This window comes from Aulonocara sp. 'chitande type north' Nkhata Bay, linkage group LG18 (genome assembly GCF_057382095.1).
Source record: "Aulonocara sp. 'chitande type north' Nkhata Bay isolate Kocher_YH1m ecotype deep benthic linkage group LG18, A_spYH_male_GT1.1, whole genome shotgun sequence".
Lineage (NCBI taxonomy): Eukaryota > Metazoa > Chordata > Actinopteri > Cichliformes > Cichlidae > Aulonocara > Aulonocara sp. 'chitande type north' Nkhata Bay.
The window spans coordinates 27,513,212-27,526,995 of record NC_141361.1 but is presented as its reverse complement, the minus strand read 5'-3'; the positions used below and the strand labels follow the sequence as shown (position 1 = coordinate 27,526,995).

General features: G+C 43.0%; 2 protein-coding genes across 3 annotated transcripts; one reads left to right on the top strand and one right to left on the bottom strand.

The window, feature by feature from the left end:
• Nucleotides 1-5,308: 5,308 nt before the first annotated feature.
• On the top strand, nucleotides 5,309-7,454 carry LOC147308826 (transcription factor Jun-like). Its single transcript, XM_086270906.1, has one exon. The coding sequence runs from the start codon at nucleotides 5,707-5,709 to the stop codon at nucleotides 6,676-6,678; it is 972 nt and encodes a 323-aa protein (XP_086127032.1). The 5' UTR covers nucleotides 5,309-5,706; the 3' UTR covers nucleotides 6,679-7,454.
• A 394-nt stretch (nucleotides 7,455-7,848) lies between these two features.
• On the bottom strand, nucleotides 7,849-13,257 carry tada1 (transcriptional adaptor 1). Of its 2 annotated transcripts, none has more exons than XM_086272932.1 (8): nucleotides 13,130-13,257; nucleotides 12,456-12,547; nucleotides 12,286-12,351; nucleotides 11,973-12,067; nucleotides 10,780-10,992; nucleotides 10,062-10,213; nucleotides 9,719-9,875; nucleotides 7,849-9,055 (listed from the first exon to the last, which is right to left on the bottom strand). In XM_086272932.1, the coding sequence occupies exons 1-8, from the start codon at nucleotides 13,210-13,212 to the stop codon at nucleotides 8,903-8,905; spliced, it is 1,011 nt and encodes a 336-aa protein (XP_086129058.1). In that variant the 5' UTR covers nucleotides 13,213-13,257; the 3' UTR covers nucleotides 7,849-8,902. The 2 variants fall into 2 exon arrangements, with proteins under 2 accessions (XP_086129058.1, XP_086129059.1); XM_086272933.1 differs by having other exon boundaries at nucleotides 12,456-12,618; nucleotides 13,130-13,211.
• Between the last annotated feature and the right edge of the window lie 527 nt (nucleotides 13,258-13,784).

Here is a 13,784-nt window from a genome sequence, read left to right as displayed (position 1 = left end):
ATTATAATTAAAAATTAAATAAAAATTAAAAAAAATAATTAGAAATACAAATTATAATAAATCTGGTGGGGTGGACCAAAAGATCAGAACTACTGATTCCTACACAACATTTGTAATAAAGGACATTGGTGATTTCAGTTGCTTTTATGATATATATAAACCACAACTGGCCACAACTGATTGTGTGCTTAGTGGATGCCTCAGGCAGCAGACCCCTGAGAAAGAAGAGGAGAAAGAACAGGAACCATCATTGAGGACAGCCCCCTGCACGGCATGTACCACCAAGAAATCAGGCCATCAGACTGCTGAACACGTCATAGACACCTCAGCTTCACTACTGGAACTTCAACATTATGCACTCCACACTGTATATAAATGCCACTTGTTTTGCACATATTCAACTCTGTATATTTTATATATGTTATTATTATTATTATTTTTTTTTTTTTTTTTTTTTTTTTTTTTACTATTCAATTTGTAAAAATGTGTATACACACACACACACACACACACACACACACACACACGTAGGAAAATATTTAGTATACACATCCAGAAATGCATACACTATTATATATTGTACATATATTTATTAGTTTCAGGTTGGCCATTCTTGTATTTTGCTCGTTTGTGTTGTTGTGTTTGCACATCTCTGTTGCTTGTGGGGCTCGCACACAAGAATTTCACTCGCATGTGCTGTGCCAGTGTGCCTGCACATGTGATGTGACAATAAAAGTGATTTGATTTGATTTGATTTGAAATAGAAGAAGTGGCTGATATAGAGAAATCCTGCCAATGGCTTCACAAAGCTGGACTGAAAGACAACACAGGGGCACTAATCATGTCAGAAGAGGAACAAGCTATAAGCTCAAAATTGATAGAGGCTGAGGTCTACCACATCAGCTAAGACACGTGCCTACGTGCAGGCTGTGCAAAGATGCCCCTGAGACAACCCAGCACATAACAACAGGGTGCAAGCTGCCATTAGACAGGGCAGATGTGGAAGTGTATGCCGACATAGTATACAGGAACATCTCTGGAAGTATGGTCTGGAAGTCCTGAGGTCAAAATGGGATAGGAGAAGGCCTTAGTGGTAGACGTAGCTATACCAACCAATAGGAACATCAGGAAGAAGGAACATGAGAAACTCGAGAAATACCAAGGGCTGAGAGAGTAGAGAAGATGTGGAGGGTGAAATCGGAGAGCTCAAAGCAGTGACTGGAAACTGGGCGACTGGCTCAAGCGGATCCCAGGAATGACATCTGAGATCTCTGTCCAGAAGAGCGCAGTTCTAGGAACACAGCAAAGATACTCCAGGGTACCCTCAAGCTCGAGGGAAGGACAAAGGGTGGGGAATTTTATATAGTCAAGTTTTTCATTCTAAATCCTACCTTGTCTATTTGTGTTATTAAAGGAGCTAAGCAGCTGTGTAAAGGAAGTGCCGCTGGATGTGACCCGTATGTTTGGGCAAGGAATAATCAGCAGAGATGGACTTCAGAGAAAAACCAAACAGCAGGACAGGAAGAAACAGATGGTCTCCAACAAACAGTGCATGGACAGTGTTTGAAATCTCATCTGTCTCTCTCACTGGCCAGTGTGCATGTGTGTGTGTGTGTCCCTCAAGTCCATGCCTGAAGGTAATCAAAACTTTGTTCTGTTGATACATCAACACATGCACATACACTCTCTCTGTGTGTTTTGCCCTAATAAAGGGGAGGAGAGGGGAGGGGTGTTTCCGTGAAAGCTGGATTGTCCCACCTCTGTACAACAAAAGCAGGGCCTGTTGAGAGACAGGCGGGACCAGCTCCTGATTAGAAAACTCCATGCAGTGGAAACAGCTGGCCCAGCCAGGGAGGAGGAAAGCACTGTTATCTAAAGGCGACCCCGTCAACCCAGTAGAGAGGAAAAGCTGACAGAGAAACAGGAAGCATGGCCAGGCCATAGCGATAGTTTGATTGGAAACACTGCACGGTGGGTCTTGACACAGGTATATGGACAGAGTGGCCCAGAACGTTACCGTGTGATAGAAAGAAAGAACGTTTCTAAAGCATTCTTCAGGGTATCATACTTTAGAATGGGTGTTGCGCAGCCTTCTGATGAAGACAACATGTCATCTGGAGAGTGTTGACCTCAGGCTGCCCTGGTTATCCCAGCCTGTCTGTCTGGGCTGTTAACTTATTTATAGTTGGCTCGAGGAGAACATGTTTAATAATACAATGGGGTAGACCAGACAGACTGGACAGCAGCTGTCATTAGCTGGCTTTGTGTCTACCTATGTGAATGAAAGAACACATATTCATACATACAGTGCGGGGTGGTTAAGACTGCAATGCCAAAGAATGCATTCATTATGTTTATTTTCCACTAAATGGTGCCACATTTTTAGGAAAATGCATTCATGAGTTAAGTGTGGGGGCTGCACCCATGCTTCTCTGCCAGTACCAAACAGCTGTGGACTTTTATTTGGTGTCGTTTATTAGATTGGATGATTTCGTCCGAAGAAACAATACATATTGACAATTTAACAGTTTATTCATTTAACAAACAGGGACCTTAGTAGCATGTGGAAGAACCATACACATGCTCCTCTTCAAGCTAGTCACCAGCTTGGTCAGGCACTGCTGTGGGATGGCGTCCCATTCTTCAACCGACTTGTCGCAAGTCAGCCAATATGGTTGTGTTGGTCATGAACAGCACACCCACGAGTGTTCAGGGGGGTTGAAGTCAGGACTTCAGGCAGGCCATTCCATCTTCTCCACTCCCAAGTTCTGAAGGTAGTCTCTGATAAACCCCTCTCTGTGGAGGTGAGTATTGTCGTCTTAGAGGACTGAATTCTGTCCCAGACTGTGGAGACATGGGATCGCTGCTGGTTGTAGAATCTCATCTCAATATCTTGATATGCATTCAGATTGCCGCCAGTGACGACAAGCCTTGTTTCTCCATTGAGGGAGTTGCCTACCCACTGCTATGTCGTCCTGCAAGCCTTGACTGCAAATCTGTAGAAGACTGCCTACGGTTCTGACAACGTGAGGAAATGGTCTTCTTGTGGCGGCGGCATTTTGGGACGCCCACTTCAATGACTGTCTCTGACATTCCCCATTAGATAGAAGTTGGCCTTCAATTTGGAGATGATACTAGGGCTTACTCCAAATAATGCTGCTACTTGGTCTTATAAAACACAAGCTTGAAGTTGCACCATGGCACAAGTCCGATCCAGAACAGTCAAATGGGGCATGCTTGGAGCAGAACAACTGACTGCTCTGGCAGGGTCCATGCTCATATGCTGGGGTGTCAGCAGCTCAAAACAAGAGTCAATAGTAGAATAAGCTGTTTGACATAAGAAGAAAAGATCTGACAAGTTTTTCATGGGTTCAGTCCACATACTCAACTCTGCTGCTAAACCTGTAAATGCATTTTCCTTACAAATGTGTTATTATTTTAGGGGAACAAAAGAAAGAAAGAAATTACCAAGAAAGAAAAAGCTGATTTCCTTACTTTTTGTGCAGATTTAGGGTTGGGTTAGCCTGTCAGTGCATAGGTATGTTGCTATCCCCTCATATACATCATTAAATCAATGGTCTTTTTTTTTCTCAGCACAGTTCAGTGTTAAGGTTGCCTAGAGTTTTTAATAGTGTGGCCTTATCAGCGTTGACAAATTTTGCTCAATAACAATTAATCCAAAATTACAGTGTTTAAGGAATTCACGTGTCATATCAAAGTCCTTCGAGCAAGTCTCACCACTCAGCATCCATCTATCGCAGGAACTTATTTGGGTATTTATTTCATAACATAATTAAAAATAAGCTTAATTTGATTGGCCACTACAGGAAACAAACACTCCCCCATCAATATCTTTAAAAAATTATATATAGCTGTTAAATGTGCTGGCTTTCCCCTCAATATAAGGTTTTAAAAATGTCCCCTGGAAGTTACACCTGTGCCATCATCTTTGCTGTTGCAGACTTCATCTATAGATTGGTCACAATCGTACCTAAAATAGAGCTCCATTTGTATTTTACGATTATTTATTTTAACTACTTTTTATGTTGTGCAAAAATGCATTGTGAAATAAATATGTGTCCATAAATGTTTTAACTAGTACTGCACCTTAATCAAAACAAAAAGTTGCATGCTAGTTTATTTTCACGTCATGCCAAACATTTGACACACTCCAAACAGGATTACGCAACTTTGTTTTTTTTTTAAGCCACACATCAAAAAGAATGACTGACATCCTCTGCATGAACACATTCAAGAGAAAAAACACTCTAAAAGGCTGCTGTGGAAATTTACAAGCTGATGTTCCTTAAAGAGTGGAACAAATTTCTCCTGGAAGAGCTTTTTTTTCTGAAAATGATCAGCTAAATAAAATACTCTTTGGCTCAGCAGCTAACTTGATTTTATTGCATCATATGATACTGGTACTAAGAAAAACAGACCATAACTGCATAAATGTTTGTTATACAACAATGTTAGTGTTAGAGATGCACAAATCTTATAGTCTATTATAAATTTCATGTATAGAAACATGGAGTACCCATACAAGACTATTAATTAGTGCTTACGGCCTAGTGTACATTTATGTATTAATACTCATTTGTTTACATATAATAATTTTTTTGTTCTTATATTTCTAAGCTTTTTGGATATTACTTGTTTCCACATACTGTATGGCACAGATACACATTTTCCAAGTAAATATGTGCACTGCTGAGGACACATGCCATCTTCAGATAGCAAGAAATCAAAAAGAAACTTAAAACCAGCACAGGTGTAGGACCACATATTTTGTGGGCAACAAAGGAGCTCAACGTAAGTCAGGTTCTTGTTCTTTCCTGTCTTTAACCCTGCTTTACCAGCCAACCTGTGCCCACTTCCTCAAAAGTCCCGTGTAGTTCTTCCTGTACAGCCACACACACTGATCACCACAATTTCTGCATTTTCAAGCAGGTTAATTATCTCTTTGTTGTGATTTATTTTTTTAATATTTAAGCCTGTGAAACCTACAGCCTTAAATCACATGTTCCTGATCCGAAACATCTTATTTAAAGATTCCTGGTTCATTTCCAATCAGCGCTCATCTCTGCGCACCCTCAGCGCGCACTTCGGGGGATAACTAGTAATTGAGCGGGTAACTAAATATTCAAAAACACTACGTAATCCCAGAGTACATTGCTCCACTGTCTGCATTACCTAATCCCATAAGCCATCGCGGTGGGCGGGGATATGGCCTGTTGTCAGAGCAACCTGCATGTCATTAGACACATCCCGCCTACCAAGTCATCTCCAGCCAATCGCTGGCTGTAGAAATGACATCATTGTTATTTTCAGGCGAGCTGCAGCTTAGAGGTGGATAAAGTTCGTCTCCACGTTGGAAGTGATAGAAAGTATTAGACGTTTTCGGGCACTGTTTTTACTTTTTGGGAGCGAGGATAAATCACGGAAGACATTCGGTGTGTCCGGACACGGAGACCCGGCGGCGGGGGGACAATTTTTGGTTGTTGATGAGCGCAGGGCTCACAAAGGAAAAGTTTTCCCAGGACATAAAGTTGTCAAGTGAGTTGAACTTCAACAATAGGCGGACTCTATCGCAATCCAGTTGACGGACTGTCACGGGACCTATGTAAACAGTCGACCTTGGACTGTTTTCTCGTTTCTTTTTTAAAGGAGAAAAAGAAAGATCTCCCTCAGGGTGAACAAAACTTTATGTCCAGAAAAATGGAAGCGACCTTCTACGACGAAGCCTCCAACTCTCAGCGGGACGGGGCGGCAGTGTACGGCTTCAACCCTAAAACCCTCAAACAGACCATGACCCTGAATCTGAACGACCCGAAGAACTTTAAACCTCATTTGGGCGCCAAGGCCCTGGACATCCTGACGTCCCCTGATGTCGGGTTACTGAAGCTGGCCTCACCTGAACTGGAGAGACTGATCATCCAGTCTTGCAACGGGCTGACAACTCCCACCCCGACCCAGTTCATCTGCTCCAAGAACATTACCGACGAGCAGGAGGGCTTCGCTGAAGGGTTTGTGAGGGCGCTGGCTGAGCTCCACTACCAGCAGCAGATACCTGCCGCCCAGCCCGACCCACAGACCGGCTCGGCCAACGGCATGACATCCGGCTCCGCTGCGCCCGAGAGCGGCGGGATTTCCTACAGCTGCACGGTGCGCACGGAGCCGCCGGAGTACACCAACTTGAGCAGCTTCACTCGGGCTGTAATAGGCTCCACGCCCGCACCTGCCGGCGAGAGACAGCCACCTCCACCTACAAGTTACCCGGCGGCCCCACAGCCGTCCCACAACCACATGGACCACCAGCTGCCGGTGGCTGCGCAGCACTCACGGCTACACGCGCTCAAAGAGGAGCCACAGACGGTCCCGGAGATGTCCGGCGAGACCCCACCGCTCTCCCCCATCGACATGGAGTCCCAAGAGCGCATCAAAGCTGAAAGAAAGCGCATGAGGAACAGGGTGGCCGCGTCCAAATGCCGGAAAAGGAAGCTGGAGAGGATCGCCCGACTGGAGGACAGGGTCAAAAACCTAAAGAGCCAAAACACGGAGTTGGTTTCCTCTGCCAACGTCCTGCGGGACGAGCTGGCTCTGCTCAAACAAAAGGTGATGGACCACGTTAACAGCGGCTGCCAGCTCATTTTGACGCAGCAGCTCCAAGCTTACTAGACTTGCCAAGAAAAGAAAAGAAAAAGAACCAAGGGACACTGCTCGGGGACCAAATGCAGCCTTTCAGGGAAGTCTCAGCGCATTGTTTTTTTTCTCCTCCACCAAAATATCCGCTCAGACTGTATCCACATGGAGGCTGACTGACAAGATACTTGGTATTGGTCAGCAACGGTGAATTATCACAGAGCAGAAGCCATCAAACTTATTGCACAGGCGCACACAGCTCAGATGGAACCTTGGCTCTGCCAGCGCCTCTGATCTGGCTCGTTACATATTTTTGGCATTTTTTTTGTGTCTTTGTCATTTATTTCCACCTTAAACTACACAATGAAATCTATAATCTGTCAAACCAGCTATGGCAAGTGTTCACATCTTATCACTCGACTGTGGCCCACACATATCCTGCATCCTGACTGGAGGATAGATAGGGCTTATGTGGGCTCAAATTGCATAGACACAATGTGAACCGAACCTTTCACTATGTCAAGTAGCAACGTATGCATATAGACATGAGTCAAGCACTGAGTATCCCAGACACCAACGATTATATGTACAGAACACTAACAACAACAACAAAAGTTCACACCTTTCCCTAAAGACTCATAGGTGTGTGTTTACTGACAAAACTGCCTTACTTTCTTAATACTTACCTTCAAGCAACTTTGTGATATAGTTGTAACTAATGTTAAACCTCAAGTTAACACTTAGTAATATTTGTACGCAGTATTTTGAGCACTTAACTGTAAATATGAGAAAATAAAAGTGTTGGACATGCAGCAGGATGTGTGTTGTGGCTTTGTGATCAACGATAAATGAGCCTGGAGGTGAGCGGATAGTCTTGCAGTGTGTTACATGGAGTGTTTGTTGTTGGAGAAACTGGGGCGGACGGGAGACTGAGTCACCAGCTCGCTGAGGCGCACCCGATGGTTGCCGAAGCTACTCGGACGCCCATTGGACAGCGAAGCGTCGGAAGTGAGCCGCAGGCAGCCAAATATGGCAAGAGGTCTCGAGCGAGCGCTGGGACGGGTGGGGGTGTGTATGTGCGCGCGCGCGAGTAATAGTCACCGTCCTCCCACTACAGCTGGTGACTCTTTTACAAGAAACGCCATGATGCCGAGGCAGATCTGTTTACACACTTGAAGGGAGTGAGTGGAGAAGAGATACTTTGTAAAGAGGAGGAGGCTTATTTTTTTTATTTATTTTCTCAACTGTAATAACTGTCTGTAATATAAATACGTTTCTGTAGAAGAAAAAAAGTACAAATGTATACACTTTATACATTTAACCTGAACAGAGGGGCACATGTTAGATTACTTGGAAAGAAATTGAAACAAAATAAAACAAAAAACAGACTCTTTAGCCCAACAGTGACACCAGAAGCTGGTAAATGATTGGATACATGTTCATGCCCAATCATTTACCAGCTGGTAAATGATTGGAGGAGGCAGCTGTCTGGCAGTTTAAAGACCCTACACACAGACTGTAAACCCACACAGGTGCTTTCACTCACTGCTTGATACACCCTGGCCCTACCTGTTATGACAGGACTGTTTCTATGTTTAACTTGAGTCTTGGTACATTGGTTTAGATAAGCTCCTCATAGATTCCCTCAACTTCAGCCTGACACAAGACTTAATCAGCCATTAAATGAATACACCTGCATATTCTGTCCAGGACTTTTATGACCATTTAAATGCTTGTAATCTTTTATACGTGCCGTATGTCATGTTGTGAACTGGTTATTTACACAACACTTGAGGATTAGATATGTGCTTTTCTGTATCTTTACAGGATGTTTTGATGCGTATCTGACAACGTGAGCAAAGACGAACTCGAGGCAACTCAGACAGGGTTTAGTCTGTTAAGGCATCTTATCCACAAACTCCACAACTGCATCCTGCACTGGATCCCCAGACAGTGTACATAAAATTAAACACTATATTCTACTATGGAACTGAAGTTACAAAATGACGGTTGTCTGCCAGAAGCGACTGGTGGAGTTGATTACTGGAGCCGACTGCCTGCTCTGGTCTCATCCAACAGCTTCTTTTGATCTTACTTGTCTTCCGTCTTTCTGTGCAACACAAATTTTTCCAGGTTCTAAACAGCTTTAAGTTCTCAAACACAGAGTTGAGTTCCTAAATTATATCTATCTGGGGGTCGTTCTTGTGTTTGGTTCCTGATAACCCCCATAGTCTGTGCACAGTCCTGTGGCCGGGGGCTCTCAGCTGACGAGCACGCCCTCTTTAGCAGCTATGCGCTGCCGGTGGACGTGGTCCTGCTCTAGTTCTTCATGGCTGGGGTGCCAAAGCCGTGACAGGACGCGTTCCATGTTGAGGGCGTACATGGTGTGGGAGGGCATCACGCCGTGGTGAACCTGCATTAAACGAGTATAAAAGAGATGAGTAAACCATTTCAATTCTGATAGTTAAATGATGGAAAAGTAGGCTTGGGAAAAAAAAAAGAATCCAGCGTTAAGAGTAAAGAAAGATAAGATACCTTCATTAGTCCCACGAGTGGGAAATTTCATGTGCTGACATGAAGAGTAAGACATGAAGATATAAACCTTTAAACTTTACATATGCATTTCTGAGGGAAACAGCGTTTTTGTGTAAACACAACTATTCAGTAAACAAGGCAAACAGCCTAACAATTCTGCAATAAGACCTCAAACTTATAGGTTGGTTAGAAAATAAAAAAAAGCTATGAGTTTTGTCATCTCTAACTGACAGCTTGAAAATTATAAGACAAAAAACGGCAGCAACTGCACACAGTTTCGAAGCCAGAACTTAGAAAAGTTTGGCATTTTTGCTGGAAAAATGAGTTTATATCAATCTTATTACACACTCATTTGTGGACTATTACACAACTTCACAGCATTCTAAGAATCCCACACACACATTTTCAAGGTGAAAAACTCCATCACATTTAACAGGGTCAAAGGTTGTATTATTTGACCACTTTTCCTTTGGGCTGTTCCAAGAAAACTCACTGTGAAATATGCTGATGTTGCTAGGACCAGTTGTGCACATTTTCTTACCTGTAAAGCCTCGAGGAGATCAAACATGCTGATTGGAGGGAGAGGTGCAGGAAGACTGTCAGCAGAACAAGCCAGCAAATGAACAGCTTGCTGCTCAGCCTCATCGGGTGACACCTGTGGTGGTGGGCCTGCAGGGAGGGAAGCACTCTGTGGCGGACTTCAAGGGAAAAAAGTACACTATTAGTCCATACTGACAGCAAAAGAAAGCAGCTACTGATACAAACATAAAAACTAAAAAGATTTAATGAAGTTGCACTAATGAGAGGCATACACATTTTTCTGTATCAAATGCATTTTCTTATACTGAGAATTCTCACAGCCTAACAAAAGCTGGAGTCCCTACCAATCAGCAACACTGTGGTAAGCAGCAAGGCTGTTTTTCAGATAGGGTTGAGGCGTGACGTCATTGCCAAAGGCGTAGGGGAAACGGCTGTCTCGTAATCGATACGCCTTCCTCCGCATGATTACGGCAGTCAGGACATCTTTCAAGTGGTGCTGAAATAAATCAGAGCACTGAGTCAGTGCACAGTCAGACTCAAAATGGCTCCCATTCATTTCTGGGTGCAACAGGTCGCATTAGCTTTTGCATGTAAACTGACTGATAGCTTAGTGTAGTTTAATCCAAGTGATCACTGATAATGGAATCAAGACAGACCTCTCTTACTACATATATATATTCTATATACTTGTTTCATAACTCAACTTTAAAATAATTCAAACAGCTGAGTGAAAAAGACACTGTGCTGGGCAAGGACACAGACTGAGACAGTACAACTGATGTCCCTCCTGCTTTTGGCCACCACACATGGGTAAACATCTCATTAGATTTTGGTGTGACTAAGCGACAAAGCTCTGCTCAGTCTCTGGAGAAAACAAAGCTGTCAGTGCTGCATAATAAATGACGCAGAACATGTTCTTTCTGATCATTTAAACCACTGCACCGATGTTTAAACAATGTCAGACTTAAAAAGCAGAAGAATCACTTGCGTCACACTCTCAGCTTTTATGAGGGTGCACTGAGGCTCAAACAGTCACTCTTCTGTTGAACTGTTAGTATATACCTCAACGGCATAGATCATGGTGCTGATGGCATCTTCTGTGACGTTATCCAAGCCCACCTCAAAGGCGGTCACCATCATGCGAGCCTCCAGTTGGCCCCGTGTGGGCAGCAGCAGAGTGTGGGCGCTGAGACGCAGCTCTTCCTCCTCACTTCCCCCCTCCCTCGGGCTGAATGGCTGGGCGGCGCTCAGAGGATTCTGAGGCTGGAAACGATGCTGAAGGACACACAAGCATCCGAGCGATATTGTCAGTCCACTGTTCAAGCACACAGTTGTTATTTAGAGGTGGCTAACCTTGCAGCTGCAACACTCGGTCGTGATTTTACTTTTTAAGTGTACTGCACACATACACTTTACTTAGGATGGCCACCCAAGTGTATCTGTTGACTCATTTCAGCCTTTTTTTAATGCATTTTGGGTTGTTTTTTTTAAATCATGCCACAGAAAATGAAATCACCCATGGCTGATTTACAGTTGGACCATTCCCCTACTCTTATTTTGAAAGCCCAGGCCCTTTTTGTGTAGTTTCCCTAGCAGCTGGTTTGCTGGTCAGGTTGCTGTTGTGGCAATCCTCAGTGTGGTTCAGCGGCATCTACCTCCACTGTACCCTTAATTATGAATTTTGACACCCCAGTATTCATCGGTCTACTACTACTGAATGACCTGTTCTATAAGCACGCCTGAAATATGAGAAACTACTCAGTTCAGAAAAAAGCTTCAAGGGTTACTCCTAGGAGGCTTTCAAGGGGTAAAGAGTTAAATGGGTCTTGTGTTAATAGTCAGACGGACTTAGACTGGTGACAGTCTTTTTTTTCTGCTGTGAACTGAATGGCCCAAGAACCAGAAACTTCAGCGGGAGCAATGGGTCATGTGGCACTATGCTGAGCCCTTTGAGAATGCAAAGCAGAACATGGATTATCATCACTAGTTGCAGACCAACACAGTAGAGATAAAGCTCATCCACAGAGAGACTCAATGGAGCAGCAGCTCAATAAAGGTTTACTGGTTACACTACCTGGCAACTAAAATATTTAGAGAGGAGAACCTTATAAGAAGTATTTTTCCAACAATTCATTAAAGGTGTGTGTGCAACCTCTGTCAAAGAATATAAATTTGTGGGAACAGTTTTAGCAGTATTGTTGCCAACATGAACATATCTAGCCCGTGCGGGGATGAAAATATGAAGGAGGACTTACGTCGAATTTTTGCCTAGAGGAACATTTCTTATTCCCCTTCGGTTTGCCGGGCTTTGAAGCACAGCTACCTTGCCACTGCAATGACCCTGCACCCTCTAGAGGACAAAAAGGACACACAACAAGGTGCATGAAAGACACAAACAGAGATCCCATTTTATTTGGTGAAATAGTCTTGAATTTTAATCTCAACAGCTCCCAAGCCAGTCCTGACAAAAAGGTATGGCTTAATACATGCATAAAATGTCAGCTGTTATAAAATATAGGTTCAGCCACAATTTCAGAGGCATTAAGTTATTATTAAAAAAAAACTCACCTGGTGTGGAGACGATGATCTGGCACCGTGTAAGAATAGCCAGGAGAAAATCATTGTGAACATGGACTGGATGAATGAAGGAAACACAGAATAAGCCATTTTTTTATTAGTAGTATTATAATTTCTACATTACACATTAGCACAGAGGAGAGCTGTTCTTTGACACTGACCATTCTCCTGTGCCAACAGCCTACGCGCCTCAATGTCAAACTCTTCCTTGCTGATCTTTTGTTTGAACCACAGCTTCAGGTTTGCCCAGTAACTGCAGGGAGGAAACAAGAAGCAAGCACCAACACACACATAACTCAGGTGCATCTACAACACAAAGTGATGCTGGACACAGACAGAAACACACGCATACACAAGCATACACACAAGCACCATCTGCACGTCATTCCATCTCTTTATCGCGTTATTCACGTGCTATTAACTTTTAAAATCACAAATACTCAACAGTGCTGTTCCTGTTTCTTTCTCTCGTCGTCTTTAAGTTAAGTTTCACTTCTCGCCAACTCGGGGTACACTTTTCAAAATATCGTCAAGTTGGATTTACACAAACCCGCCATAACGTTAAAGTTCATACAGCTAATAAAGCTCAAGGTAAATCTCACCTTTCTTACGCATCACCTTCACCACAGACATAAAAAAAATACCAAAGAGATGCTACAGTAATATGTCAACAACGGGGAAAATCCTGCAAAATGTAGCAGAGGATAGCTAGGTGCTAATTGGTCCAAGGCGCAGTTAATTAATGTTAGTCCCCTTTTCATTTCAGTGGCACAGAAATGGGACCAAAACGCAAGACTACGAACAAAGACAAGCACACAAACAACACTTCACTTACTGTTTGACATTATCGCCAATTGCATCCGTTAAATTCTTCTTTGCAATCTCAAGCTCGCTAGCATGAGCCGCCATGACGTTCATAAACGCCTACAATTACGTCATTAATCGGCGACAGTAACATTTTCTTCCCCTAAACCTATAAACTTTATTGTAGAAAATACATTTCACAAAATTAATCTAAAAGAGAGAAAAGCACTTAGCATTTTGTAATGGCTGAAATTAGTTGAAACTAACTAGTTAAATGAAATCTATTAAAAAGTCAATAACCAATCAATAAATAAGTTAGGTTAAATAAATATGGTGACTAAATTAAATAAATATGATGACTAAGCTAAGATAAATAACAGAATCAATCACACAACAAAAAGAAGTGGAAAACACAATGTAAGTAAAACGAATAACTAAACCATGTGGTTTTGTTACAAACAACTGCGCCGCTAGATGGCGGTGTGGTATCATTTTCATATTTGTACACAGATTAGTGAGGTTTGCCTTCAAGGCCTTCTGCCAGACAAGCTCTCTAAAGACGTGCTTAACTTTGATGAAAGCATGTATTTTAACCCTGAGGACAAACTTCTCCCACTGGTGTCCACTTGATGCAGAAGAGCTGAAAAAAAGTGCTTTTAATCTTGTACATTTCATAAGCATAACAA